Raw genomic sequence first — 25619 nt, forward strand, 5'->3', positions numbered from 1 at the left:
AGGGCGCGGCAGGCACTCCTCCAGCACCCGGACCTTAGCAACGGGGAGGCCCAAGTGAAAGTTGCGAACTGACAGCAACACCAACTGTCACCTTCACATCCTCCCGTTGCCTTTTCCCACACTTGCCATTTGTCTCCCGGAATTTGTTTTTTTGGCAGTTTGTGGTGGACATACATAAAGCAAATGGATAGACAACGGCGATAGACAGAACTGTCCAATACAATGCGTCCATCCTTTCCTTCCTTGTTACTCTCCTTACTTTCTCTTCTTTGCTTCTCGCCCTACGCTGCCATCGCGAATGCCTCCTCGGCCGCCGATTCCATTTCCACCTCCATTTCCGACTCCCGATCCGACTACCATGAACAGCTAATATTGCGCCCGCTGCCATTGTCCGCTCTTCTCGCCAGCTTCAACTTCCGCTCCAACACCTCGCTCTCTGCCTTTGAGGCGCACAACTTCCGTTTCTTCCCCCGATCGCTGGGACAGATTCTCCAGCATGCCGGCACTCGCGAGTTGCACTTGAGGTTCAGCCTGGGAAGATGGGATGCCGAGAGCTGGGGCGCCAGGCCGTGGAATGGCGCACGCGAGGGTGGAACAGGTGTTGAGATGTGGGCGTGGCTGGAGGCAGAGACAGACGAGGAGTATGTTTGTTCTATCACCAACACCACGGACTACGGACTTGGACAGAGACTAACTGTAGACAATCATGTAGGGCCGATCACAAATGGTTGACGCTTACCAACGCGCTGTCTGGCCTCTTCTGTGCCTCCCTCAACTTCATCGATAGCACCCGAACCACCCGTCCCGTCATGTCCTTCCAGCCCGAGGGCAACCACATCGATGCGAACGCGACGAACATGCACCTGCTATACGGAGTGCTGCCCCACGAAGTTGTCTGTACCGAGAACTTGACACCCTTCCTTAAGCTTCTTCCATGCAAGGGCAAAGCCGGTATCGCTTCACTGCTTGACGGACATAAGCTCTTCGACTCCTCATGGCAGACTATGGCCATCGATATCCGGCCTGTGTGCCCTGAAGACGGCGAGTGTGTGTTGCAGATCGAGCAGAGCATTGATATGGTCTTGGATGTTGACCGATCCAAGAGACCCAGGGGTATGTGTTCTAATATTTGAACGACATAGCAATGGACTTTCACTGACGAAACCGGCTTAGATAACCCGATTCCCAGGCCACCTCCCGCTCACGACATGAAGTGCAATACCTCGAAGCCGTACCACGCTCACGATACCTGCTTCCCTACCGATTCAGCCGCCAATCAAGACTGGTCGCTATCCCAAATCTTCGGCAGGCCCATTAAGGGAACCTGCCCATTGACCGACCCTACCGTATCTCCTGTCTGCATCCAAGTTCCCGATTCGCGCATTGTCTTCGCCTCCGAGGGCGCTATCGAGAAGAAGAACCCCGGTCAGACCTCGCGCTGCTTCGACTTCCCTGCTGAGAATGACTTCGAAGTCTTCCTTCCCGCCCCCGAGACGCAGGATGGATCCGTAATAGTCGATCAACACCTCGTCAAGCCCGAAACGCCCCTCCTCTACGCCGAACGCAGTTTCACCGGTCACGGCCAGGAACGCGGCGGCGTGCAGACCATCCTCCGTAACCCCAGTCCCGACCAGGAAGTCGAGTTCATCTACATGGAATCCCTCCCCTGGTTCATGCGCATCTACCTGCACACCATCTCGGCCCGCGTCGACGGACAACCGGGCAAGGCCGACTCTTTGATTCAGGAAGTCTACTACCGCCCCGCCGTCGACCGCGCTCGCGGAACCCAGCTCGAAGTCCGCATGACTGTACCGCCCGCTTCTACCGTTTTTCTTACGTACGACTTTGAGAAGTCCATCTTGCGGTATACCGAGTACCCGCCTGACGCGAATCGCGGGTTTGATGTGGCTGCTGCTGTCATCACTATTCTGAATAAGGACAAGAACGGTGGAAACTCGAGATTCGCGGCGTATAACCTGAGAACGACGACATTGCTGTGCAATCTGCCTACACCCGATTTCAGCATGCCGTATAATGTCATCATCTTCACGTCGACAGCTATTGCCCTTGCGTTTGGCGGCATGTTTAATATTCTCGTCAGACGATTTGTCGCGGCGAATGAGGGCCCGAAGAGCGGGTTGAAGAAGGGGGTGGACAAGTTAAAGGCGAAGTTGGCCGCTTTATTCAAGAAGAAGAGCAGTGCGGCTGCGGTTGCGATGACAGCAGAGAAGAAGACGGAGTGAAAATGTAATTGGACTGTTTGTGGATCTGTATAAGAAGGTCTCGGTATGGGCTATATAATGAAAATAAACCTGTAAGAGTCACTTCTGCTTCGACCCACGTGAAGGTAGTGGGGTTGACTTTGGGAACAGTCCATGTCTCCATGATCTTCCAGTACAACAGATCGGTGATTAATATGCGGTGCTACCTTTTCCAGCACCTGTGTTACGATACCAACAAATGCAAGGTTCTCTCATTATTTGTACCAATGATCTACTCCAAGAGACAATACCTCCAGCGACTATAGTATCGGTCCCTCGTGGCTTCAGCTCGTTCCAGAACCCTTCCGCTTACCCCCATGGTGACACTGCAGTTCCGTATCTCCAATACCATACGTTCCCAAGTAATGAATGGATGGCACCTTCCCTTCAGCTCGGCAATCGTTTGTGGTGGGATGATGGTATATATGTAGTGGCATCTGCCCTCGTGTTTGTTCTCTTCCCTTTCCGTTTGGTAACATATAGCCATCTACGGCCTGTTCACAACCTACAGAAGCCTCAAACTCCCCATCATTATCGACACATCCCGCCTGGACGAGCTATCTAACCCATATCACGAACAAAGAATGGACATCATAATAACAGGCGCCGGCCTCTCCGGTCTTTCCACCGCTCTATCCCTCCGGCGCGCGAATCCTTTGCACAGAATCACTATCCTCGAGCGTTCCTCTCATTACAATCACTCCACCTCTACCAATACCACCACCATCACCACCACCACCACCACCAAACCCCAACACCACTCCTCCCACGAGATCGGCGCAGCAATCAACGTCCCGCCCAACATCTCCCGCTTCCTCTGCCACCCTTCACCGGGCCGCGGATGGGGTCTAGACCCGGTAAAACAAAAATTTGTGAAGAGCGAAGGGGTGTTGGTCATGAACCCCATGACTATGGAACAGATTGGCGAAGGACTGGATCATAGTAGGAATGAAGAGGTTTATGGGGAAGGGGGGGCGTTGTGGTATGCGCATCGGGTTGATTTGCATGGGGGGTTGTTGGGATTGGTTTTGGGTACTACTGAGGGGGATGAGAGTGAGGTTGAGATTGGCGATGGGAAGGAGATTGGCGATGATGATGGGGCCGGAAATGGGGATGGGAAGGAAGGGAAGAGGGAGAGGAAGGGGTGGGTGAGGATTGAGGGCGGAAAGGAAGTGATTGCGTATGTGAGTCTCGCGTTTATATACCTGTATGAACTCATCATTGCTTGTCTTTTCTAGACGTACATCTATACCGCGAGAGTCTCCCTCGAGCAAGAAACGAAAAAAAAAAAAGGGCAAGGAGAAGGGGATCACTAACACCAAATACCGAGTCGTACATAGGACCCCTCAACACCCTCAGTAACCCTCTCCAACAACACTGTCCTAGCCGCCGACCTCATCATCGCCGCCGACGGGGTGCACTCCCGCGCACCCGAGTCTGTCCTCGGCCACCCGAACCATGAGCCTCAGATGCTTCCGGACCCGAAGCTGAACACCTGCTATCGGTTCCTGATTCCCACGGCGGAAATTGCCAACGATCCAGAGACGATGTTCTTCCTAGATTCGGATAACAAGGAAGCAAATGTTTGTCGGCTTTGGCCGGATGTGTTGGGGAAGAAGAGGTTAATTTGTTATCGGTGTCGTGGGTGAGTGGAACTATTTGCTTTGCTTCATTATTTCGTGTATTGAAAATCAGTTGCTAACAAACAATTGCGCATGCGGCAGTGGAGAAATCCTCAACTTCGTCGTCATGCTTCGGGATGAGACGACCAATACCGATACTACGAAGCGAGAAGGTTCGGTGCCCAGTTAACCCCCTGCGATCAATCCTTCCCACCATGGAAATTCATTCACAATACCACCAGACTACCTGAGCTAACCTCTTTCTAAACAAAATAGACTGGCATGCCCCCATCTCCAAGTCCGAAGTCCTCTCCAAGCTCTCCGACTTCCACCCTGGAATCCTAGCAGTGATCAAGTACGTCTAGTCACGTCTAGTCTGGTCTATACCTGTCCTATCCAGTCTCATCCTGTCCTGTCCAGTCCTCCACTGGTAGAGAGGTACTCATATGGACGTGGACACATTCTCTGAGGCTAACAGTCAGTAACTGTCTCTACCTTATCTAGCAAAGCAACAGACGTCAAACGCTGGCCGCTCCTCTACCGCCCTCCCATCCCAACCTGGCATAAAGACCGACTGGTGCTTGTTGGGGACGCTGCTCATCCTATGTTACCTCGTTAGTAGTCTTCTTCTTTTGTTTTTCTCCCTTCATCTGCTCCCTTCATTTGCTCCCTCCACTTTACCCTTCAATTCTTTCCCTTAACACCGTAACTAACCTACCGTAACTAACAACCCCCATAATCTACACACACAGACCACGGCCAAGGCGGCGCCCAAGCCATCGAAGACGGTCTCGCCCTGGGCCTCGTGCTCAGCGACCTATCATCATCATCACCATGCTCCTCCTCCTCCTTCCCCTCCTCCCTGTTTGCAGCAAAAATCGAGCACCGACTAAACCTCTACGAAAAAATCCGCCGTAACCGCGCCTCGGCCATCCAGGTGATGAGTAACGTTGGTTTCGACGAGCAGTCCGAAGCCGAAGCACCGAAAGAGTTGGAAGAATATCTGCGGGAGGAGGAGAGGGAGGAGGGGTCGCAGAAGCAGAAGAGGAAGGGGGTGGTGCCTAAAACGATGAAAGAGGTGGTTGAATTTGAGTATGGCCCGGATGTGGTGGAGAGGACGGTGAGGGTGATGAGGGAGGCCCAGGTGGTTGGGGGAAAGGAGGGGTGGAAGGTGCCGGAGGGGTTTTTCCCTGGGTTTTGAGAGAGGGCGAGAGGGCGAGAGGGGGTGGTTAGGTTGGGTTGGGGTCACGAAAGGAAGGCGCGATGACTTGACATGTCTATCTACCTTAGGTAGCTAGCACCCTACAACATCCGAAACACATGGAAATACACATACAAACGGGATATCAATTCTTATAGCTTTTAGGTGTAAAACATCATCGCGCAACCCCTCCTTTTATTGTTTCGCATCAGCATCAGCCCTCCCTTTAAGCAGAGCCAAACTTGGCAAGATACTCCTCATGAAGCTTCTTCTGCTTCTCCCACTCCTTCTTGAGCTTCTTGCTCTGGCTCTTGGGCACCTCGCTGCCGTCCGCCGCCAGCTTGGTAGGCAGACCGTCGGCGTCGAACTCGGAGTACTTGGCGTCGCTCTTGAACATCTCGGTGGGAGAAACCTTGGCCTTTTCCCACTTTTCTTGCTCGGCCTTTTCTTTGGCTTTGCGGGCTGTTTTGGGGGTTTATCAGTTAGCTTCGGTTTTGCAGTAGTGATGGTGGAAGTAGTGAAAGACATAATAAACTTACCCTCTTCCTTCTGTCTAGCCTTCTCAGCCAATAGCGCAGCCTTCTCCTCACGGGCCTGGATCAGCTTGGCAGCCGGCACGAACTTGACGAGACTAGGTCCGTCAACGCGGTCATCGAGCTGCACGCCGAGGTCGGTAAGGTCGTAGTCACGAATACGGTCGCTAAGCGCAAGGATCGCCTGCTTGACCTTGGGGTCGAGGGTAGCGCCCGAGGAAGCAATGGTGGTGCGCAACTCGTCGCGGAGCTTGGAGACAGCGCGGATGAAGGGAAGCGCAAGCTTCTCGGCGTCCTTTTCGCCGCTCTTCTCGAGCTCCGAGAACTCCGCTTCGGGGTTCTGCTGCTTGAGGAGGGACTTGATGGACTCGCCGGAGAGGTCAAGAGTGGCAACCTCCTGCTTGACCTGGTTGAAGACGGCGGCGTAGGGCTTGACGGCGGTCTGGGGGTCGACATTGGCCTTGTTGGAGGCGGTGGCGGAGGACCAGCCGAGACCCTCATATGGAGGCTGGGCGCTGGCATCGAGACCGAAGACACCGACAATCTTGGTAACCCAGCGGGCGACGGACTCGAGGGCTTGCATGTTGGGGTTGCCGGAGTTCATGTAGATGTTGGCGTTGCGGACAAGCTTGAGGAGGACCTGCATGGCGGTCGGGGTGTCGAAGGAGTTCCTGAGGGCAGCGTCGAGGTCCTTCTTGGCGGACTCAAAGTCCTCGAGCAGGCCCTTGGCGCCGACGTCTTCGGAGAGGGAGAGGTCCTTGAGGCCCGAGGAAGCGTCAACCTCGGATAGGCGAGCCTTGATGTTGGTGAAGAAGTTGTCGAGCGTGGTCTCCCAGTTATCGGCCTGCTTCCTCATGTCGGGGGAAATCTCAACGCCGTCGTTCCAGCGGCTGAGAAGGAAGACGATACGCATGTTGCGGGCGGTGTATGTGGAGGCGAGAGCGTCTTGTATCGTCTGGAAGTTCTTCAAGCTCTTGGACATCTTGCTTCCGGCAATGGAGAGATGACCCATGTGCTGTAAGTAATGTCAGTACTAACCCTGAACCAGAAAGATCACGGACAGAAGACTTACCAGGAAATACTTGACCCAAGTGTGCTCGCCCTTGCAGCAGTCGTGGAAGTAGGCCTCACTCTGAGCCAGCTCGTTGTCGTGATGGGGGAACGCAAGATCGATCCCACCAGAGTGGATATCCATCTGCTCACCAAGCTTGTCGGAAGCCATGACGGAGCACTCAATGTGCCAACCGGGGCGACCAGCACCCCAAGGGCTGGGCCAGTAAGGCTCACCAGGCTTAGACTTCTTCCAGAGGGCAAAGTCGCCAGAACGCTTCTTGCCTCCCAAAGCGGTCGAAAGAGAACCCTCTCCCTCCTCTTGCAGGGCAGTGTCGTTCTTGCTTTCGGGGCGAAGGCGAGCATAAGTGTTACCGGCCTTCTCGAAGGCGCCAATGTCGAAGTAAACGGAGCCGTCGGCCTCGTAGGCAAATCCCTTTTGAATAATCTGCTCAACGAAGGCGACGATTTGGGGAACGTATTCGGTGACGCGGGTGATGACATCGGGAGGAAGGACGTTCAAAGCCTCCATATCGTCAGCGAAGGCCTGCTCCATCGTCTTGGTGAGGTTGGTAAAGATGGTCTGGTCGCTAGTGTCGATGGTCTCCTTGTAGAGGGAATCGAGGTAGGGTAGGAGGACGTCCTCGGCGGCATCGAGACCGGAACCGTTCTTGAGTGCTTCGGCGGCAGCGTCCATGTTGTTGAGGTGCATCTTGACCTTGGCCTCGGCGTCACCGGGTTTTGTCTCGGGGACAAGGGGGCCACCGGCCAAGACGACACCGTAACCAGCCTCTTTCCGCTCCTGGTAGTTCTTCTCGTCTAGTGGAGCGGCATCTTCGGGCGCCAGAAGGGGAAGATTCTTGGTGTATGCCTGGAAGGCCTTAAAGATAAGATCGCGGATCTGCTCAGGAGTATAAGGCTTCTCCTTTTCCAACTCTAGGAGCCTCTTTCTCCTTGCCTTGATGATGATCTGGAAAAGGTCAGGTTGGTGCCCGTCTGTGGATGAGCAGAGTTTAAGCCTACCTTGTCATCGACATCTGTGTAGTTCATCTGTGGTGAAGTGTTAGCGTATTTTCATGGGGTCTGGTGTTTTATCTCAGTAAAACATACCACAAAGTTGACCTTGTAGTCGAAGTAGTGCATAAGGATGCGGCGAATAATATCTGTGGAGACATAGTTACGGGCATGACCCAAGTGGCTGAGGTCGTACTACGAAATGTTAACGGAAAGTCGAGTATAGAATTATAGTTCTCAGTACATACAACAGTCGGACCGCAGGCGTACCAGCTAATGGCACCCTCCTCCCTTGGTACAAACGGGATGGGGGGGCCCGGCTTAAGGGTGCTGTGGACGGCGATGGCGGCCATGATCAACGGCGACGATGTGAATGGGCGGCGGGGGTATGATGAGAACGAGGGGAGAGGACGAGCAAAAAGACGAATTGGTCTTGTACTAATAGCCGCGATAGTCCTGGTCGAAGGAATGAGGCCGCGTAGACGGGCAAAGGAGTGCATCCGGTGGTGGATTTATTTTTCAGCCCTATCAGATGTTGAGTCCAGAGTTAGTCAAAGGGTATTTTAGATCGAAGAGGTCAGCGTGGCCGTTCGGAACTATCCAGGTATGACTCCAACAACGTCGAGTGAGTATGGTACTGCTTGTACCCTGGAAATAGTCCCGGCATTGCTCAATGCCTAGTGTTCATATCTGAAAGAAAATGAATGAGTCAAGCCACACCTTTTAGTCTAACACCCTGGACTTATCTGTCACCTTTGGGTGCCAAAATCTTACTGTACGGCGCTGAAGAGTCCGAGTCGCAATTGAGAAAGATGGTGCAATCTTTCAAGAGACTTGGCGGGGCAACGATGTCCTTCACTCACAGTGAGACGTGAAGTTGGAGTCGAAGCGAGACAAAGCCGCAAATTGAAGAACGGAATCCCCACCTAACTGTGGCGCATCCGCAGTCTTTTGCGAATTCTAGACTGTCTCCAGCCACATCTGAGGAGCTATGACCACTGCAGGGAGAACGCAATGCGGGGGATCTCCGACCGGGTCGTCCCGTTTTCCTCCACTTTCACATTTCACATTTGGAGTTGAACTTGTATTACTTGACTTCAGGGTCCGGATTCAGTCTTCCATTCTGTTACCAGCCAAATATATGCTCATGGGATCTACCACCCAAGGACATTGCTCAACCTCCCTCCAACAACGCCCCGAATAAACAGAGGCTCACATGGCGTGAGACTGCTGAACTACCACTCACAGCACCCAGGGCCCAACAGCGCCCAACAAGCCGAATGCCCGAGTTACCGACAACGTCTAGCTATCCAGAGAACCGAGCTTCCTGATCACGGCAGCCGCCATATCCTTCTCATTCTCCAAGAACTCGATGCCGTATCTCTTAGCGACAATCTGGACGTTGCCCCTCTTGTTATAATCCCTGTGACAGCACACAATGGCCTTCTTGGTGGGCGCACAGAGCCCCAGTTCCAGCAGACTGACAGGCGCAAGTGTATCAGGTCCGTAGTAGATCAGGACTATGTCTGCCCTCTCCTGCATGTCCAGTTCCCATTCGACTTGCTCCCGGAAGGGTGCGAACGTTATCTCTTCCGGCCAGTCAGTCCAGTTGGGTGGGATCGGGTTGATGACTGTGATGGGAAGACGCGAGAGTTGTCTGGCCAAGTTGTCACGCCAGTCGGGCTCATCCCCCTTCTTGGTTGTGGTTCCGGCTAAGAAGACGGATTTCCTGCCAGTGAAGTCGGGACGCTCTGGGGCGCGAACCAGCTGTAAGGGGCCACTTTGCTGGGAAGTTTGATGTGCCATCTTGTTGGTAATATTTTTCCCAGTGGATGTTCAGTATGTCTGATATCGAGTGGAAGACAGTGTCTGATTCTGGGGAAGATAAATGCCAAGGCTGGAGATGTCAAGAAAAAGAAGATAACGGAATGAGCTGATGGTAACAGGAGAGAACAGGATGAGCCCAACCGATTTAAAGCGTGAAGGAAGGAAGAGAATAGAGGGAAAGCCTAGGAAGACGTCCAACAAGACAACAAAGACTAAAATTGAAGTCAATATAAGCTTTTTACGTAGGTTGGGGATGACTGAGGTGGCTGCCACGCTGGAGGGCAGTGGAGGCTGCCTCCAACCCGTTCCCGTGTCAGCACCGACCACCTGCTCCACCTATCGGTCGTGCTTCACTTCACGCGCACTTCACTGACTGCATGCCCTGCGTCTAGATCGTTTGGTGGGTTTGTTAGTGTTTAGGCGGAAACTCATGCTTTTCACCAACATTCTGTGAAGTAGACGGGGACACCTGCAGAGACCAACGTCAAATCGACCTGCCTGCGTCGCGTCAACTTGAACCAGACAATCGGGGGTTTTTCATCCACTTTATTTCTGCTTCCGTCTTGTGTTCCACTGGCGGCTTTTCCATTGTTCACTCTGGTTTTCTTCTTGTCATGCCATTTTTGCCGACTTCCGCCTCCCCTCCTTCGCGTCGGTCAAATGTGAACAACAACCACCATTCACCAGCAGCAAATACGAGAAGCACTAAAGAGAACATCAGCTTATCAACAGGTTCTCATGGCGACGACAACGATATCGGGCAGCGGCATCGCTCGCCGCGGAAAACGCGGGAACATGACGCGGCCACGGGAACATGATGCGGCAACGGCAACAAGTGGGAGGTTGAGTACATCTCATCCCAACAACGCGAAGCCATCACAAGGTTCAGCAGCAGCAAACCTTCACTCACCACCCAAACCCAAACTCAAACCTCTGTTGATGAAAAGAACCGGCCATAGTGGACCTTCTCCCCTTTCCGCAAACTCTCGCTCAAAATTATCCTCCTCTTCCTCAACCGATGTTCCCGCCAAGTCACTCAGGTCGGGATCCGTTGTGACGGCTAAAAGTGGGCATTCTGGAGCGGTTCATGCAAAGTCTGGACTCTCTGGAAAACATCGCGACGGAGACAACAACCTGAATACCTCAACCTCAACCTCAACCTCATCCCGCACGCCTCTTTCTAGCATTCCAGCAGGAGTAACCAACAACCCACCCCGGTCAACCTCAACCTCTGCCTCAACATCGACTCAGAGTAACCACCAAAAATCAAAATCACAACCAAAAAAAGAGCCCGATTCAGACAGTATCCCCATGGGTGATATTGAGGACTCGGACCTAATAAAGGCCCAACTCGCCATGGACGCTTTGGGCGCGACTCGAGTGGCCCGCTCAAAGACCCAAGCACCGCCAAAACCGCCAACAACCGAAACCGATCCTGCTACCGAAGCCCTCGATACTAGCGCCTACAAGATCTGGAAGGATGAAGCCACGGGAAAGTTACTACCCACCTGCGGTGCACTCTTACCTCCCGGTTATGAACAGTCAGATCAGCCTGACCTTCCCTGGATTTGTCCCATCAGAACTTGTCGAGCCCTCTTACCTGGCCTCACTGGTCTAGGCAGACATTTTGGTGTAGTCCACCGTGCTTGTCGATTAAACGATAATCTGGATGGTACCTTGACCGACCTTGGAACATATGCTGATCCCACCCCCGGCAATGGTAGGAGGTTCGGCGGCATTCCCAGGTCCTGCATTATGGTATCCAAAAAGTACATGAGCCTCGCGGAATCACCAATGGTCGAGCCCAAGCCATACACGTACCATGCCCAAAACAACAACAAGGCCGCGCAGGAGCTCCCTAAACGCGAGCTTCGTCGACGATCGCAAATAGATGGAAGTGGAATTGGAACCATTCAAGTCCCAGCTATGAGTGACGACGAACTTAACCCCCAGGATGAGGTCAAGGGTGCTATTATTCCTTCCAGCGAGGGGCCTGCGGAGAAGATTTTGGTGAACTCAAAATCCGGACGTCCATACAACATGTGGCCTGGTCAGTTCTTCCCACCTTTACTCTTACTATCGAACTCGGCTAACTGTTAACAGACGAATCTGGGGAGTTGAAAGATTTAATGGGCACAGTATTGCCGGACAAATGGACCTTTTATACAGAACATCCTACCCACCAGTGGATATGCCCAGTCAGATCATGCCGGTGGCTATACAGCGCGAGGTCTCACCTTGCCAATCACTTCAAGATGAGATACTATGGTTGCCGGTTCAATGACAATCTGGACGGGACTTTTACCATTGTCAAGCGCCCTGCCAGTCTGCCACTCGAGCAACTTCGGATCGACTTTGGCAATAATCCACCCGCCGTAATATCGCGAGGACCAGATAATACTGAACCATTAGCGGAACCTCAGATGTCCCAAAACTATATCAATCGAAAGCTACGAGAACATCGCAGAGGGAAAAGCTCATCGGTCGCGGAGACTATCATCAAGGACGGCAGAGACTTACAAAAAAGGCACAACGCAGAACGTACCAACTCTCCAGCTGAAAACGCCCGCGTTATCGCTTCCAATGTGGGATTTAAGCATGCCACCGATGGCCGGCCTTATACCCATCTGTTGAATCCGGAAACTAATCAGTATCAAGTGACCCGAGGATTGATACCTGAAGGATACCAACTCGAACATGAAGCGCACCCCATTCGGCCTTGGATATGCCCCATTAGGTCGTGCAGACTCCTCAGCAGAACCCAAGCAGCTTATAGCAATCACTGGAACGTATACCATCCCAACGTGTGCGTAAACGACAACCAAGACGGAACCTTTAGCATCGTTGAAGGTCTCAGCGAGAACGGTGCCCGTGTTGTGTCTAGGGGCCCAATGGGATATGACGAGTCACCTTCGAGAGAGGCGCAGTTACCCATTAAGGAACGGGGGCGTGTTGTAAAGCCGGATGTTTCTACTGACGACGGTAGCGATCAACAAACTAAAGCTCTCGGCCAGGTACGCCAGAAGCGGAGTTTCAACAAGATATCAACAACACCGCCAGGACCAGAACCAGAAGAGGAACAAGCTGGAGACCCCGAAGGGCTGTGGCGATACATCATCTCCCAGACCGGAGGCGACTTTCCCGACATTGAGGAACCGGAACTGGAAATCCTCCTCGCTTTACCCCGTCGGCGGGATCTCAAGTTGAAGCGCCCCATTCCAGTAACTCACACCCTCACTTTCAAACAGCTTGCCTCAATAGCCGTGCAACTCACTGGGCGTGAAAATGCCAAGCCGTGTACTGCGTGTCGGCGGCAAGCAGGGCCTTTCAGTTGTTGCGTCTCCATACTTCCCAGAGTCAGCGTTAAGCTGAGCAAATTGGTCTCTTCCAGTTGTTGCAATGCCTGTGCTAACTGTCTGTACGACAAGACGCACAATGCATGCAGTATCAAGCATATGACCAAATTTAAAGAGAAGCGTGTGGCAGACGTGGTTGCGTTTAGTGGTGATGGAGATGAAGCAAGAGATGAAGCAGGGCACGATGCCGAAGATGAAGCGGATGAGGAGGACGACGAGGAGGAAACTTACGAGTACGACGAGCAACTCGGTGCCACGGTCATTCGGCGATCAAAGAGGTTACCGAGTTTGCCTCATGCGGAAGAGAATGAGGCAGATATGGACGCAGAACTACCGCCGCCCCGGAAAGTCATCACTTTCAAAGACCCATCGCCAACTTACGCTTCGGTGGATGCCGCTGGAGCCGAAGAGGAACAGGAAGATGCCGAGTATCGCCGGGCCAGCAAACGTCTTCGGACGAGGGAACAAAGCGCCATAACGACCTCGATACAAGCCACTGCCACCGCTGCTCGGTCTCTTCTGACATCAGAAGAGGATTTGGTAACGGAAGACTGGGAACGAGGCTCAAGAGGGGTTCTCCCCAAACGGAGCCAGCCATCCGAAGGTAAGTCAAACCCCATATCCCCATCCTCACTTCTCCAGATCTGAAATACTAACAACCCTTTGTCTTATTAGACCTCGTCTACTCCTCCTCCTACCTCTCCACCAACCAAAACGTCCAAATCGGTAAATCAACCACGTTGACAACCCTCATCATCACCTCGGGCAGCACCCACCAGCTTCCCCTCGATCGGTCCCGCACCCAAATATGCACCCTCGTCAGCGGCAAGCTGAGGGTGACGATCAACAATGGCGAAGAGGAGTTTGTCGTTGGCCCACGTGGTGTGTTCAAGGTCAGCCCGGGGGCGACGTGCTTGCTGGAGAATTGGTGCTATATGGATGCGGCGGTGCATGTCACTGCTGTGGCTGATCAGTAGTTACTTCCAGTTGGCGCTCGGAAGAAGGGTGAACCGATAGGGTAAAATAATGGTAGGCATGTGACTAGGGACGCGATGCACGACGAGCCGTGAGATACAACAGGCAGGAGACAGGTGTTTTGTGCCTCCTGCCTTCTGCGGTCTCTGCATTCTGTGGTATGCTTTGTGCATGCATACCTAATTGGAGTTTTGCGAGTTGTTTTGGCGGGGATCGTGATAAACAACGTTATCGGAATTCAAGTATGTTTTATCGCCGCAAACGGTTTATTATCGCGGCGACGGGCGGGGAAATGGAAGGTCTCATAGGGAGAGGAGGGGACTCGGTAATGCAAGCGACTGGAATGGGCGATTTGTTTACATGAGACAATCCATTCAAAGGGAAGCCCGGATTTCAAAACATTCAAGTTCGCCATTCAGGAACCATTTAACATTCGCCAGGAACCAGGAACAGTTGCGATTGGCGGACCCAACCTCTTGGTTCGTTCTGGTTCGTTACATACTTCGTCCCATGTACATCATACATACAATACATACACACAACATAAACATCACATTCGACGACCCGTTAGGCCTCAACGCACCACGCATGGGTTTCCTGCATTCCAGTCCGACCGAACGGTAACCGAGCGCAGTTGTTTCCGGACCCCCGCTCTCGCTCTCCCTCTCTTGAGACTTGTTGTTGCAGGCGGTCGTCGCATGTTTATGATAAACCGAGAAAGCCGGGTCTGGATGCAGAGCCCACACCACCGATCCGGGTTTTATCTCTATCGGATGCAGTCGGCTGCTGCATGATGGGCATGAAATGGATGAATGAGGGGGAAGGAAGAGGGGAGAGATAGGACATGCATCTTCAAAAGGAATAAAAGGGTGATTTATTCCTCGATTTGGTAGGACTGATTCTTTTCTCTTTCAAAAGTCATTTGTGAACAATCAGTTCGTTGTTGAAATTGTTCTTGGTTTTCGAAAGTCTTTGATATTCAGCGATTCTATACCCAGCTTCATCCAGTCAGCATTTCAACTTCCATCCACTCAACATCGGTGTTACCGACTACAGAATATCTTGCCCTACGAGCTTATCTGCCCCTCCTCGCTGTCATACCACGGCTCGTCCTCAACTTCCAACCCATCCCAAAAGGCATCTATCTTCGTCACCAGACTACAACTACACAACAATACACTACACACTACCTTACTCGACATCGCCACTTTCCGATTCTTGCGAGTCAATCAGTCCTTCATTCACTCCATTACCTCCAGTCACGCCCACCGGCGACAACCAAGTCGATAACTCGACATCAGCCCTACCTACCTACCTACCTACCTACCGGGATTCACTCCTGATACCCCAACCCAACCCACGGCAGTCTGGAACAGATCAACAAGAACCATCTACCACACAACAGACAACAGACAATAGAGAACAGACAACAGACAGACAAAATGCAACCATTTCTCTCCGGAGGAACGACCCTCGCCCTCCTCCTCATCACTCTAACCCTCTTACTCTTTGCGGCAGCAGGGGATGAACATCCTTACGAACCATACCACCACAAATCTTCCGTTGGCAACAGCAACACTGAACGGTCAAGTGTAGAACTTGACACCCGACCACCGGTACAAGTTGAGGAGTTAGTTGTTCGGTTAGATGCTTTAAAGCAGACAGGCAACCTTCAGCGGGGGACATGGAAGAAGAAGAAGAGGAGGACAGAGGTTGTGAGAAAAGGAGGTGTCGGTTACGGTTTTGGTAAGTCCCCACGTGTACCCAGTCTTCCTTTCAAACCAGTTCATCTACCTACCTCTATCAAGAAAAAAGACTGACACCCATCCCAGTATCACATAGGTCAAACCCCCTATCATCACCATCACCATCACCATCGCCCACGTCGCTCACATCCCGCCTTCCATCCCGCCTTCCATCTCGCTTCTCCCGCTTCCGGCCGCGGAACCTACAGATATTGGCTGCGTTGTTGAGTCATCAGAGTTTACATACGACTCCTTTGTCAACACCTCTATCTCTCTCAATACTCAAATCAGACATGGAAGCCGCCGAAGGGAGTTGGGCACTTGGGGGTGGGGGTCTAAGGGGGTTAGGCTTGCCTTTGGCGAAGACAGTACGTAGGCAATCACTACAATGTCATGGTGGGAGGACATGGAGGGGGGATATCAAGTATATTACTAGAGGTACTGCTGGCGAGGAGGAACAACGGCAGTTGCGAGGTGGTGAATTGGAAGGTGACATAAGACGAGTGGAACCCAGGACAGCCAGGGTGTAGCAATAAAATCGGCATTGACTTTAATAATTATATCTTCTTTAATATTTAACTCAATCAAGGAAATATCATCCTCGTCCAACTCTTCTTCGAAGGATTCTTCTTCGTTATCGCCAGTCACTGAGAGGGTAGATAGTTGAGTTAAGAGCCTACTAGTATAGCGTGGAATTCGTTAACAACGACCGAGGATTTGGAAGAGCATGAAGGTGGTGATGCCAACTGCATGAGTTAGTTTGTTATCAAGCAGCAAGGTTTAAATGGCGAATGTTATTCTTAATTCTATGGATGTTTTCCAAGACATACAAAATAATTTCGGTGGACTCAAGTTCAACAATGCCGGATATGCATTTCACTTCTTTACTTCCTTCACGCTGGTGGTCCCTCTGTAGTGGTAGGTATCTATCTATTTTGATTGCTAGCTACTTAGTGATGACTGTTGATGGTCATTCACGAACATTCATAATTATCATCATGGCTCCGCTTGCTCAGAGCAAGCTTTGCTTCCCTTCGATTCCCATGGGAAATCCCCATCTCCTTTTTCATAATTTTAAATAAGCCATCATCCAGGCAAAAACAACATCTTCGCTTGCAACCGGGGGAACCGGACGAGTCCTGTCTTAAACCCCTCAAGCATCCATAATCCATCGCTTGCTACCAGGGGAACTGGACGAGTCCTGTCTTAAACCCCTCAAGCATCCATAATCCATCGCTTGCTACCAGGGGAACTGGACGGAACACCAATCCAGCGCTCCATTCCTTTTCCAAACCCCGGTAATTATAGTTTTAAACAACTTTTCATATCCATGCATCCAAAGCTTCACAGGGCTATCCAATACCCTTGATTCCATCCGACCCCCGGTTATTTTCGCAACTGAGGTATGGTCCTCGCCACATCAGCCCAGCTTGGGGCAGTAGGCAATGAAGGAACCTTCTTCCTAGTGGCCGTGCGACTATAACCACTGCCTACGGAGGGGGCAGTACTCGTCGAAGGAGCGAAACTGACAACACTAGCATCGTCTCGTATGTCACGTTCTTCCCTGTCTTCGTGATCTTCTCGACTTGCAACGCTTTCCGCTCTCTTGATATCCTCTTCATAACCCAAACCGAGACCGACACTCTCGACCTTGATGACTGTAGCAGCATCGTTGTAGTGAAATTCGGATATCGTCTCGTCAGGCTTCTTGGCAATTTCATCGGGAGAAGGACTCTTGATATTGGGAGTGTTTTCAACGGTCGTTGGCATGCTGAGGTCGGAATATAGCGATCTGCTCAAGCTAAGGGTCGAGCTGTTCATGCTGTTCTGAGTGCTATCGGCGGAAGATGTGTTGCGATTGTACCGAGGTGTGCTGGGAGTGCTGGACCTAATAGGTGTGGCAGGATTGACGGCTCGAGGTAAGCGGGAAGCTGAAGTGCTGGGACGCAATGGATAGTTGGCAGGAACAACCTCAAGCGTTGGACTTCTCTTGGGCCCAACGGCTGGAATTGGCGAGTTAAGCAAGTTAGCTGGACGAACGATGGATTCCCTTCGTATCGAGTCTCGACGGGTCGCACTCTGCGGTACCGGAATACTACTAGTACCGGTTGAGACGGCTTGAGAGTAACTTGGACGAGCATTGGGATCGACGATGGGGGTGGGCATCTTGATAAGAGTTTGTACGGCAGGGGCTGACGACGAAGTTGCTGGTAAAGGATGCGTTGGTGGTCTTGAGGGCATCTTCAAACCGCTCGGGGCAAGAACCGGCTTCGTCGATGCTGGTGCAGGAGTGGTGGTTCGGCGCGAGGCGATTGGAACTCCTTGCCTTTTACCAGTCTGGAGTTCCATCAACCGAACCTCAAGCCTCTTTCTTTCCCCAGACTCGTTTTCCAGCCTCTTTTCCAGCTGCTCACAGACTTGTTTGAACCTCTCAGCAACATGGGTTGTCTCATTTCTGATCCGAGCCTCGTATGTGGCATCCTTCGCTTCGAGTTCGGCTAGCCTCTTGGTGATCTTTTCGTGCTCGGCTAGTAGTCGCCTGCGGTCTTCCATGGCATGCTTCAGGCGCGAATCAAGTTTTTCAGTTAGGAACCGGCTGCTCTTCTTGCAGCAGGAAGCATGATAAACTTGGTCGATACCACCGAGCTCGACCAGCTCAAGGTCGGCTTCGTCTGCCGCGGGCCGCTCCGATGGTGTGGTGGACGACATCCTCCTGATCAGGTTGACTGTGTGCCTCGGACCCACCGTAGGCGCTCTGAAGTCCTTGTAATCCTGGGTTGCCAACGCATACATTTCCAGGTTACCCAAGAATTGGTCGAGTAGAGCATCCCTCCCCTGTTCTGGTAGCTTGCCGGCAACCTGATCAAACTCGGCTATCTTGGTGCCATAGACAACCGTTGAAATGTTCAGCAACACCATACCGAGCGAGTACACATCAGCAGCCCGCATTGACCACTCATCACTAATGCGGCTGACTTCGGGTGCTCTCCACTTCGGGGTTCCCTGTTGCCCGAGAGTAAGAGTGTTTTCCCGGTCATGGACATCTCTTGCTATGCCGAAGTCCGCCAGGTAGACTCTTCCAGGGCTTAAGAGGATATTGCCCGGCTTGAGGTCCAGATGGCGCACGTCGGACTTGTGGAGATAAGCAAGTGCGCGGGTGAGGCAACCCATCATCTGGCGCATATATCTGAACAAGCAACGATTTCCGTATGACGGAATGTAAGGGTATTCGAGGGCGCCCAGGTCAGTAAGATCAAGTGTGGCCAGCCGAGAAAGGATTTCATCGCGATCGTCTTGGCCAGTTTGGAGAAGATGCAGGTCGTTAAACAGGTCATCCAGATTGCACACGGCGACAGGCCACAGCAAGAGGTACAGTTCAGGTACGTTGCGGTAGCAGTAGGAACCAATGAGCTTGACGATATGTTCATGTTCGACTTTTTCCATCACCTTGGCCTCCTGCCGTAGGTCTTCAAGTCGAATATGCCGTCGCTGGGGAATATGCTTGCGCGCCAATCGTATCGAGCGGTTCTTGATGGTGAGGTAGACTTTATCGACGACGCCATAGCTCCCGCGGCCCAGTTGGTTATTGGGGTTGTTCTTGAACTGGTCGTGATGCCGTTTCGCTTTTTCGAGGTGCTCGGATGTGGTGTCTGTGTGCTTTCCACTGTATAGAAGTTAGCTATGTGCCTGGATTATGGAAAGATACAAGGCTTGGAGAAGAAAGCAGAGAGGGGGGTGTAACGCACATTCCGGACCAGTGACCTGGTGATGACTCCCACTCCTTGATGATCTCTCTCTCGTGAGCCTCGAGTTCCTGGTGTGACAGTCGTTCGACTCGTCCCCAATGGGTGGTGGGTAGGGCTTTGCTCCAGGCGTTTCGTGACTCAGACCGCGACATGGCGGCGAATGGAGGGCAACCGGGGATCGCAAACGAGGACGGCAACCAAATAGGAAAATTCGAGGGCGGAGCGTCAGCAGTTTGTTGGCTGGGCTAGGAGTCACGACTCTGGCGGGGGGTCCTGGGAAGAGGACTAGGGGTACGAGGAAAAAGAGACAATGGAAAGGGTATATTGGAGGACAGAAGTTGTGAAGCACCAAAAGAAGACGATGAAAAACCACGGTCACGATATCCAAAACTAAGCAAGAACCCGAAACGAAAGACTAAAACTTTTGGAGAAGGTCCCGTGGAGTGGAAAAGATGGCACCCAGCAGGTGGGATGAACATGGCAAATGCAAAGTGCAAGTGGATGCAGAACAGCGACGCAAACTGCAACTTTCCCAGTTGGGCATTGCACTTGCCGGGGATTTTGCAGGAGCGCATCCACCGCAGGCACCCGCAAAAACGGCAGTGTCGGTTAGTGTCAAAGTCTTTTTCCTGTCCAAGTATAGTGCCGAGATACATGAACTGGTAACAAGGCGCCCTCCCATGGAACCAGTCAAGTGCCATTGGCCAGGAGATGGAACCTCACCTTCTCAAGTCCGACCTCAGAGCGGCTGAGCTAGCACTCTGCAGTGGTGAGCGTGGCACTGTTGAGAACGATGGCTGTTAAAAAGAGCTGTCCGTTATGTAATTGGATTTCAAGAAGCGGAACAAGCCATGCTCGCCATGATGTCTTGAAGATACGGATTCGAGGACATTGCTGCGGTTGACCAGATGTTGATCTGTTCTGTAGCTTGGACGGTACAAAAGCTGGCCTCGTAAGAATAAACAGCAAAAGGCATGTCGAGTGTTTTAAAGGAGAGAAAGAACAAGATAAAAAGGTCCCCGTCCGATGTTTGTTTTGATCCCGCCAACTCCAGTTGGGATGGGGCCCAACAGGGCTGAGCTGGGGCTGCGGTCACTCCCGAGCTCCACCGAGTGACGAACACCAAAGTGGAAACCGGCCCGGAGCGGGGAGGGGGGACGAACTTTAAACTCCGCCGGTCCGTCTTTGTCTTCCATCCGATTGCAAAGCGGAAGCTTAAATCAACAGCCGGTGCGGTCATGGAGTTCCTTGTTGGGTCCGCGCCGCCCAGATCCCGGTCTTATCGATGTTTTGGTCAGCGTCCCTGCTGACGACCTGACAAATCCGCAATTCCTGCCACCCCAAATTCGGAGCATGGTGGCTCCGAAGACCTTGATGTAGTTCATGGTTTTCGCCATCCGGCCAAACAGATATCTGAGGTACGCTGTGCGAATATACCATCATGGATCAAAATGCTGTTTGTCCTGTTCCCCGCGATTCCGATCATTGCTAACGTCGTGTCGTCGTTTAAGACCCTAACGGTTCGGGGTTCTTCAGCGGTCAGTTTGCATTTAAGGTTAAAGTCCTCGATACTTTATTTCAAGCTTTAATGCCTGCTAAGGCCAAGTACCCAGTACTTGGAACGGTCCACATTCCAGTGATCAGTAATCGCAAAAGGCCGGTCTTCAACGGTTACCTACTAAACCACATCGTCCTTGTCAACTGCCCCTGCATCTTATCAGATTCCACTCCACCAGCTTTCACATGCATCGTCAATCCTCAACTTGACAACTTCAGATGTTCAACAAAGCATACTGCTCGATCTGTGACTATACAAACCATTCTGGACGTTAGACTCTATTTGTCCGATTACGTACCCCTCATGCGTGTTTGTCCCCAGGCCGAGCTCCTTATTCTCAACCTGTGACAGCCGCAGCAAACATCAGCTCCAACACCAGGAACCCCAGGTCTTGGCGCTCCTTCCCCCCTTCAGCTCGCCCGTCTGACTTCAAAGGCATCTTTGTCATCTTCTACCGTTTTGTCCATTATCACTCACAGTCTCCCGCTTCTCTCCTCCTTCATCCCCCTTTTGAACCCAACAATCGTCGACTGTGATTTTCATGATGCGATATCCTGGAGGCGACCTAGCAATCCTCGGTGTCGAGACCTATCCCGACCCCCTCGTCCAGGCACCCGCTCGATCTCGATCAACTCGTCAATCACACCCGAACATTGCCATTCAACGATCTGAAGAGGGCGGTCCGCGGAAACGTCAAAGACTACAAGGGGCCGATGTAGGAACGCACGAGAAGGATGAAACTAAGCGGGCCAGAGGACGTCCACGGCTGGACGTCAGTGATGAGACCGCTGCTGACGTGAGTCGACAGTAAATCCGTAGGATGGAGCCGTGATGCTGATAGTCATGTAGCGTCGGCGAACCCAGATACGTCTAGCACAACGAGCATACCGGAATCGCAAGGAGACAGCAATACAAACATTGGAGAAGCAAGTCGAGAATCTACAAAAGGTCAACAAGGAGATGAACCATGCTTTCATGAAATTCCACGACTTTGCCGTGGCCAATGGTTTACTAGACAGCTCTTCGGAATTAGGCAGACAACTTCTTGCTACCAAGGAAAGGTTCATCACCATCATACAAGCTGGCGGTGACGACCTTGACGCAAATGACGACCTTGACGCAAATGACGACCTTGACGCAAATGACGACCATGAAGGAAGACGACGAGGAAGTACGAGTACAACTGACTCTATTGGAAGTGATCGCAGACGAAAGGGAACTACACAACCAAAGAGCCAAACAAATTCCCCAAAATATATTGTGACACCGTCGACTACGGAGTCGCCGGAACCACCACCACAGCTTTACCCAGGTCTGACCGTCACTCACGAGCCACTCTCGCAAAGCTACTTGACCCCTTCCCAGGACCCGGACTTGAGTCTCTCCATACCAACCACCAGCCAGACCACTGAGTTTCATTCAACCGCCACCAGCGCCCCTGCATCTCTCCCCAAGTCCTTCGACTTTACTACCATAGACTTCAACCTCGACTTCCTCTCCACGCCTCAACCACAACCTCCACAAATTCCCTCTCCCTCTCCCTACTCCTCCCTCCTCGCCCCCTTCTCCTATGCCTCCCACGAAATTACCTTCGGTCGCCGCTACCAGCGCTTCGCCATCGAGCGCGCCCACATGCTCGTCACCATGCCCAACCCGCCCATTGACAAGCTCAGCAAAGCCTTCGGCTTCTGCCTCCTCTTCGAATCACCCGACATGATCTTCCAGCGAACCCTCAGAGCCATCGCCAGAAGCGCCGGAGAGAGCCTCTACAACTGGCAGTACCCCTTTTACCACCTCGGCGGGGCCGGGACGCATTTACAAACCCCTGGAGGAACGCTAAACAGTGCCCTCACTTTTCACGCAGGCATGAAGATGTCCTTAAACCTGCAGACGGTCCCGGTCGGCAACCAAGGGACTATCGACATACTTAAGCCACAACCCGAGCTCACGGCGGGATTCGGCATGGGCCCGTTCTTGCCGAATGTTAATGATGCGAGGGATAAGTGGCTGGATAAGGAGACTATGGAGATGTTGATGCCGGGTTTTGACGGGACGTATTACGATTGCGACGAGGTGGAGTATTACTTTCATCAGAGAGGGGTGAAGATCCCCCCGGGGGCAGATACGTATACGGTGGAGATTTATCCAGCGCAGTTTGGTGCTGGTGGTATTCAAGGAGGAGGAGCGGGACATGGAGGATCAGGATCGTTGGAAGACCTAGACCTTGCCTGCTTGGATTCGGTTGTTCAGAACTGCATCCCAGGCGAAGAAGGATCACCGCCTTCTTCGATGCACTACAGTTCGAACTCGATTGTTAGCGATGATTTCCCACAATACCAACAACAACAACAACAACAACAACAACAACAACAACAACAACAACAACAACAACAACAACAACAACAACAACAACAACAACAACAACAACAACAACAACAACAACAACAACAACAACAACAACAACAGCCCTCCACAACGACGGCAAACAAACCACTTACCCCCGGCTCTGGTGGCTCCTACAGCTCCTCCCTCTCACCACCACCATTAACAGCCTGCTCAGGAGCCCAAGACTGGACCTCTCGCTTCCTCGGCGTCCCGCACACACAGCAACAAGCAAACGATCCACATAGCTTCGATTTCTCCCCTGATGCCTCCATGTCACCAGACAATAACAACCAAAACAACATGTACATGTCCCCCAAAAGCCATCATAGTTCCTCCCACTCCTCCTCACGATCAGCCACGGGTTCCTCCTTTGATCAACCAGTTTCTTCCACCACCACTAGCTTTCCGTCACCACTACCGCCACCAAGACAACCACAACCACAACAAATGTGGAATCAACGAATGCTAGTCACCATAGACGTCAATCGGCTAGTGACAGAACTGGTGGAACGAGCCATCTGTCTGGGCAGGACGCCGGGGATTGGAGTGGAGGATATTAACACTGCTTTTTGGAAGAGTGTGGAGATGTCTGTGCCGCTGTGAGGTATTTACTTATTTATCTATGGGTTTCGGCCTGTTTTCTGTTCTATTTTCTTTGTGGGTTTGGTTTTGGTTTTTGGTTTCGGTTTTGTGTGGTCTGGAGTTACGGTACGGCTGAATTAGGTTGGGTTTGTTGCTTTTTTTTCCTTTTCTTTAAGGGGGAACCACGGTCCGATCGTGTTTGTATGATATGGTGTAGATTTAGGGCGCGGTGAATGGAATGAATATCTGTACATCTCTGTATTAGAAACTGAGCGTAGTTAAAGGGTAATTGTATTCGTCCTTGAATACAGGTATGTGGTGAGGCGCCAATTCTCAGTTGTCACCGTTCGTGGTTTTGCAGTAATACTTGCTTACTATATAGTTCTAGTAAAGGGGACCAGCACGGGAAGAGCGAAGGAAAACAATATCAGGGCAAAAGAAGACGGCCCGATGAGCGTGAGACGAACAACGCGACAAAGAGGAAGGAAAGAAGAAATGGAAGGAACAAGAGACAGAGGAGAGGGCAAGATCAGGCCACACTAGGGCAGGAAGGAGCATGTTCACCCACAAAACAAAGGCCCACTGCAACGAATGCTCGCGGTGGTCATGTAGTCAGACAGACTCCTGGTAAATAACTGTCAACACCAAGAAGAAGGTAACCCCCAAAAGACACAAGCCATCCACCTACCTACCTATCTCTCACCCACCTGACCTCGGTCCTCCACACCAACAGAACAGAACAAAAGAAACGAAGCACCAAATAACAGTGTAAGAAAAGAAATAAAAAAGACTGTGGACGAACCGCGGATTGAACGCGGGACCTTCTGTATAAGCACGTCATGCCAAACAAAGCATTGCAAAACAGACGTTCTACCACTGAACTATACGCCCTTTGAGGTTTGTTGAGAGTTGGTGTTAAACGGAAAGGTTATAAGGGGAAGACGGGAGGGAAGGAGCTATGTAGAGAAGGGGAAGGAAGGAGGCAAGGAGTGAATGGAAGGTTTCGTGGACAGACAAACAAACATCTTGGCAACCTGGAAGTGGGGCTTGCACCGTCATCAATGGAAACGGGTAGATGCATTACGGTACTATCGAGAGATTGAGACAGACAGGTTCAGTTGGTTTATATCATTTCGTTCCAACCTAGTTTCTAAGTGTAGAGGTAAATAAGTAGAAGTACCTTAGGTGGTAGGTACTTTGTAAGATGAATCCTGTCTTCGCCCAACGCCGCCGCCGCCGTCTTGTTGTTCTTGTTGTTCTTGCTGATTATGTTAATGCTAACTAGCATAACTACTTAACGTCCGAGTACCTATCTAGGCAAGAGGCATTAGGTGGTGGTGTGGTGAGGGGGAGGGGGGAGAGGTTCCCTTGGGGTACATGATGCTTGAAGTAGGTGGTAGGCAGAAATGGCCATTCGGATGTCTTTCTGAAGAGTATCTTCTTTAGTTATCTCTCTACCTACGCAGGGAGCTCGTAGGGGTGATCGATGACCGGCCTTTCAAGTTCACTCATAAACATGATAAGGTAAAGAGAGTCCAGGAGGTCAGAGCGTCTCTCTCATATATTATAAGGCCGATGATTATCATCATTCATGAACAAGACATTGACGTGCGTATGTAAAGAAAGCCCGACGATTACCTAGTCTAGTCTACTACCATATGTATCAACCACTACCGAGTGAGTGCAGAGATATAAGAAGTGTATTGTACTTGATTAATAGTACTTATTGTGGCCCGGGAAGGGTAGATACACACCGGCTAGTCT

General features: G+C 51.7%; 8 protein-coding genes and 1 non-coding gene across 9 annotated transcripts; 5 read left to right on the top strand and 4 right to left on the bottom strand.

The window, feature by feature from the left end:
• Positions 1-131: 131 nt before the first annotated feature.
• SMAC4_03365 (uncharacterized protein) lies at positions 132-2350 on the top strand. Its single transcript, XM_003352999.2, has 3 exons — positions 132-641; positions 713-1113; positions 1174-2350. The coding sequence occupies exons 1-3, from the start codon at positions 223-225 to the stop codon at positions 2241-2243; spliced, it is 1890 nt and encodes a 629-aa protein (XP_003353047.1). The 5' UTR covers positions 132-222; the 3' UTR covers positions 2244-2350.
• Positions 2351-2845: 495 nt separating this feature from the next.
• On the top strand, positions 2846-5084 carry SMAC4_14070 (uncharacterized protein; the record flags this gene model as incomplete). Its single annotated transcript, XM_066091764.1, has 6 exons — positions 2846-3445; positions 3602-3906; positions 3986-4056; positions 4160-4238; positions 4388-4497; positions 4636-5084. The coding sequence occupies 6 exons, from the start codon at positions 2846-2848 to the stop codon at positions 5082-5084; spliced, it is 1614 nt and encodes a 537-aa protein (XP_065947702.1).
• A 163-nt stretch (positions 5085-5247) lies between these two features.
• Positions 5248-8628, bottom strand: SMAC4_03362 (uncharacterized protein). The gene is made up of 7 exons (XM_003352996.3): positions 8402-8628; positions 7930-8206; positions 7778-7876; positions 7691-7717; positions 6690-7637; positions 5624-6632; positions 5248-5546 (listed from the first exon to the last, which is right to left on the bottom strand). Exons 2-7 carry the CDS (start codon positions 8179-8181, stop codon positions 5311-5313), a joined length of 2571 nt encoding a protein of 856 aa, XP_003353044.2. The 5' UTR covers positions 8182-8206; positions 8402-8628; the 3' UTR covers positions 5248-5310.
• A 355-nt stretch (positions 8629-8983) lies between these two features.
• On the bottom strand, positions 8984-9487 carry SMAC4_03361 (uncharacterized protein; the record flags this gene model as incomplete). Its single annotated transcript, XM_003352995.1, has 1 exon — positions 8984-9487. The coding sequence occupies one exon, from the start codon at positions 9485-9487 to the stop codon at positions 8984-8986; it is 504 nt and encodes a 167-aa protein (XP_003353043.1).
• Positions 9488-10084: 597 nt separating this feature from the next.
• SMAC4_03360 (uncharacterized protein) lies at positions 10085-14081 on the top strand. Its single transcript, XM_003352994.2, has 4 exons — positions 10085-11558; positions 11612-12805; positions 12877-13468; positions 13540-14081. The coding sequence occupies exons 1-3, from the start codon at positions 10247-10249 to the stop codon at positions 12918-12920; spliced, it is 2550 nt and encodes an 849-aa protein (XP_003353042.2). The 5' UTR covers positions 10085-10246; the 3' UTR covers positions 12921-13468; positions 13540-14081.
• A 659-nt stretch (positions 14082-14740) lies between these two features.
• On the top strand, positions 14741-16296 carry SMAC4_03359 (uncharacterized protein). The gene is made up of 2 exons (XM_024655459.2): positions 14741-15585; positions 15672-16296. Exons 1-2 carry the CDS (start codon positions 15282-15284, stop codon positions 16112-16114), a joined length of 747 nt encoding a protein of 248 aa, XP_024511344.1. The 5' UTR covers positions 14741-15281; the 3' UTR covers positions 16115-16296.
• Positions 16297-16532: 236 nt separating this feature from the next.
• Positions 16533-19648, bottom strand: SMAC4_03358 (uncharacterized protein). The gene is made up of 2 exons (XM_066089929.1): positions 19331-19648; positions 16533-19248 (listed from the first exon to the last, which is right to left on the bottom strand). The coding sequence occupies exons 1-2, from the start codon at positions 19480-19482 to the stop codon at positions 16971-16973; spliced, it is 2430 nt and encodes an 809-aa protein (XP_065947703.1). The 5' UTR covers positions 19483-19648; the 3' UTR covers positions 16533-16970.
• Positions 19649-20829: 1181 nt separating this feature from the next.
• SMAC4_12932 (uncharacterized protein) lies at positions 20830-24090 on the top strand. Its single transcript, XM_066091167.1, has 2 exons — positions 20830-21684; positions 21738-24090. Exons 1-2 carry the CDS (start codon positions 21430-21432, stop codon positions 23874-23876), a joined length of 2394 nt encoding a protein of 797 aa, XP_065947704.1. The 5' UTR covers positions 20830-21429; the 3' UTR covers positions 23877-24090.
• A 558-nt stretch (positions 24091-24648) lies between these two features.
• SMAC4_14071 lies at positions 24649-24746 on the bottom strand. Its single transcript has 2 exons — positions 24711-24746; positions 24649-24684 (listed from the first exon to the last, which is right to left on the bottom strand). It is a non-coding gene; the product is annotated as a tRNA-Ala (tRNA).
• Positions 24747-25619: the final 873 nt, after the last annotated feature.

This window comes from Sordaria macrospora, chromosome 7, assembly GCF_033870435.1.
Source record: "Sordaria macrospora chromosome 7, complete sequence".
Taxonomy (NCBI): Eukaryota; Fungi; Ascomycota; class Sordariomycetes; order Sordariales; family Sordariaceae; genus Sordaria; species Sordaria macrospora.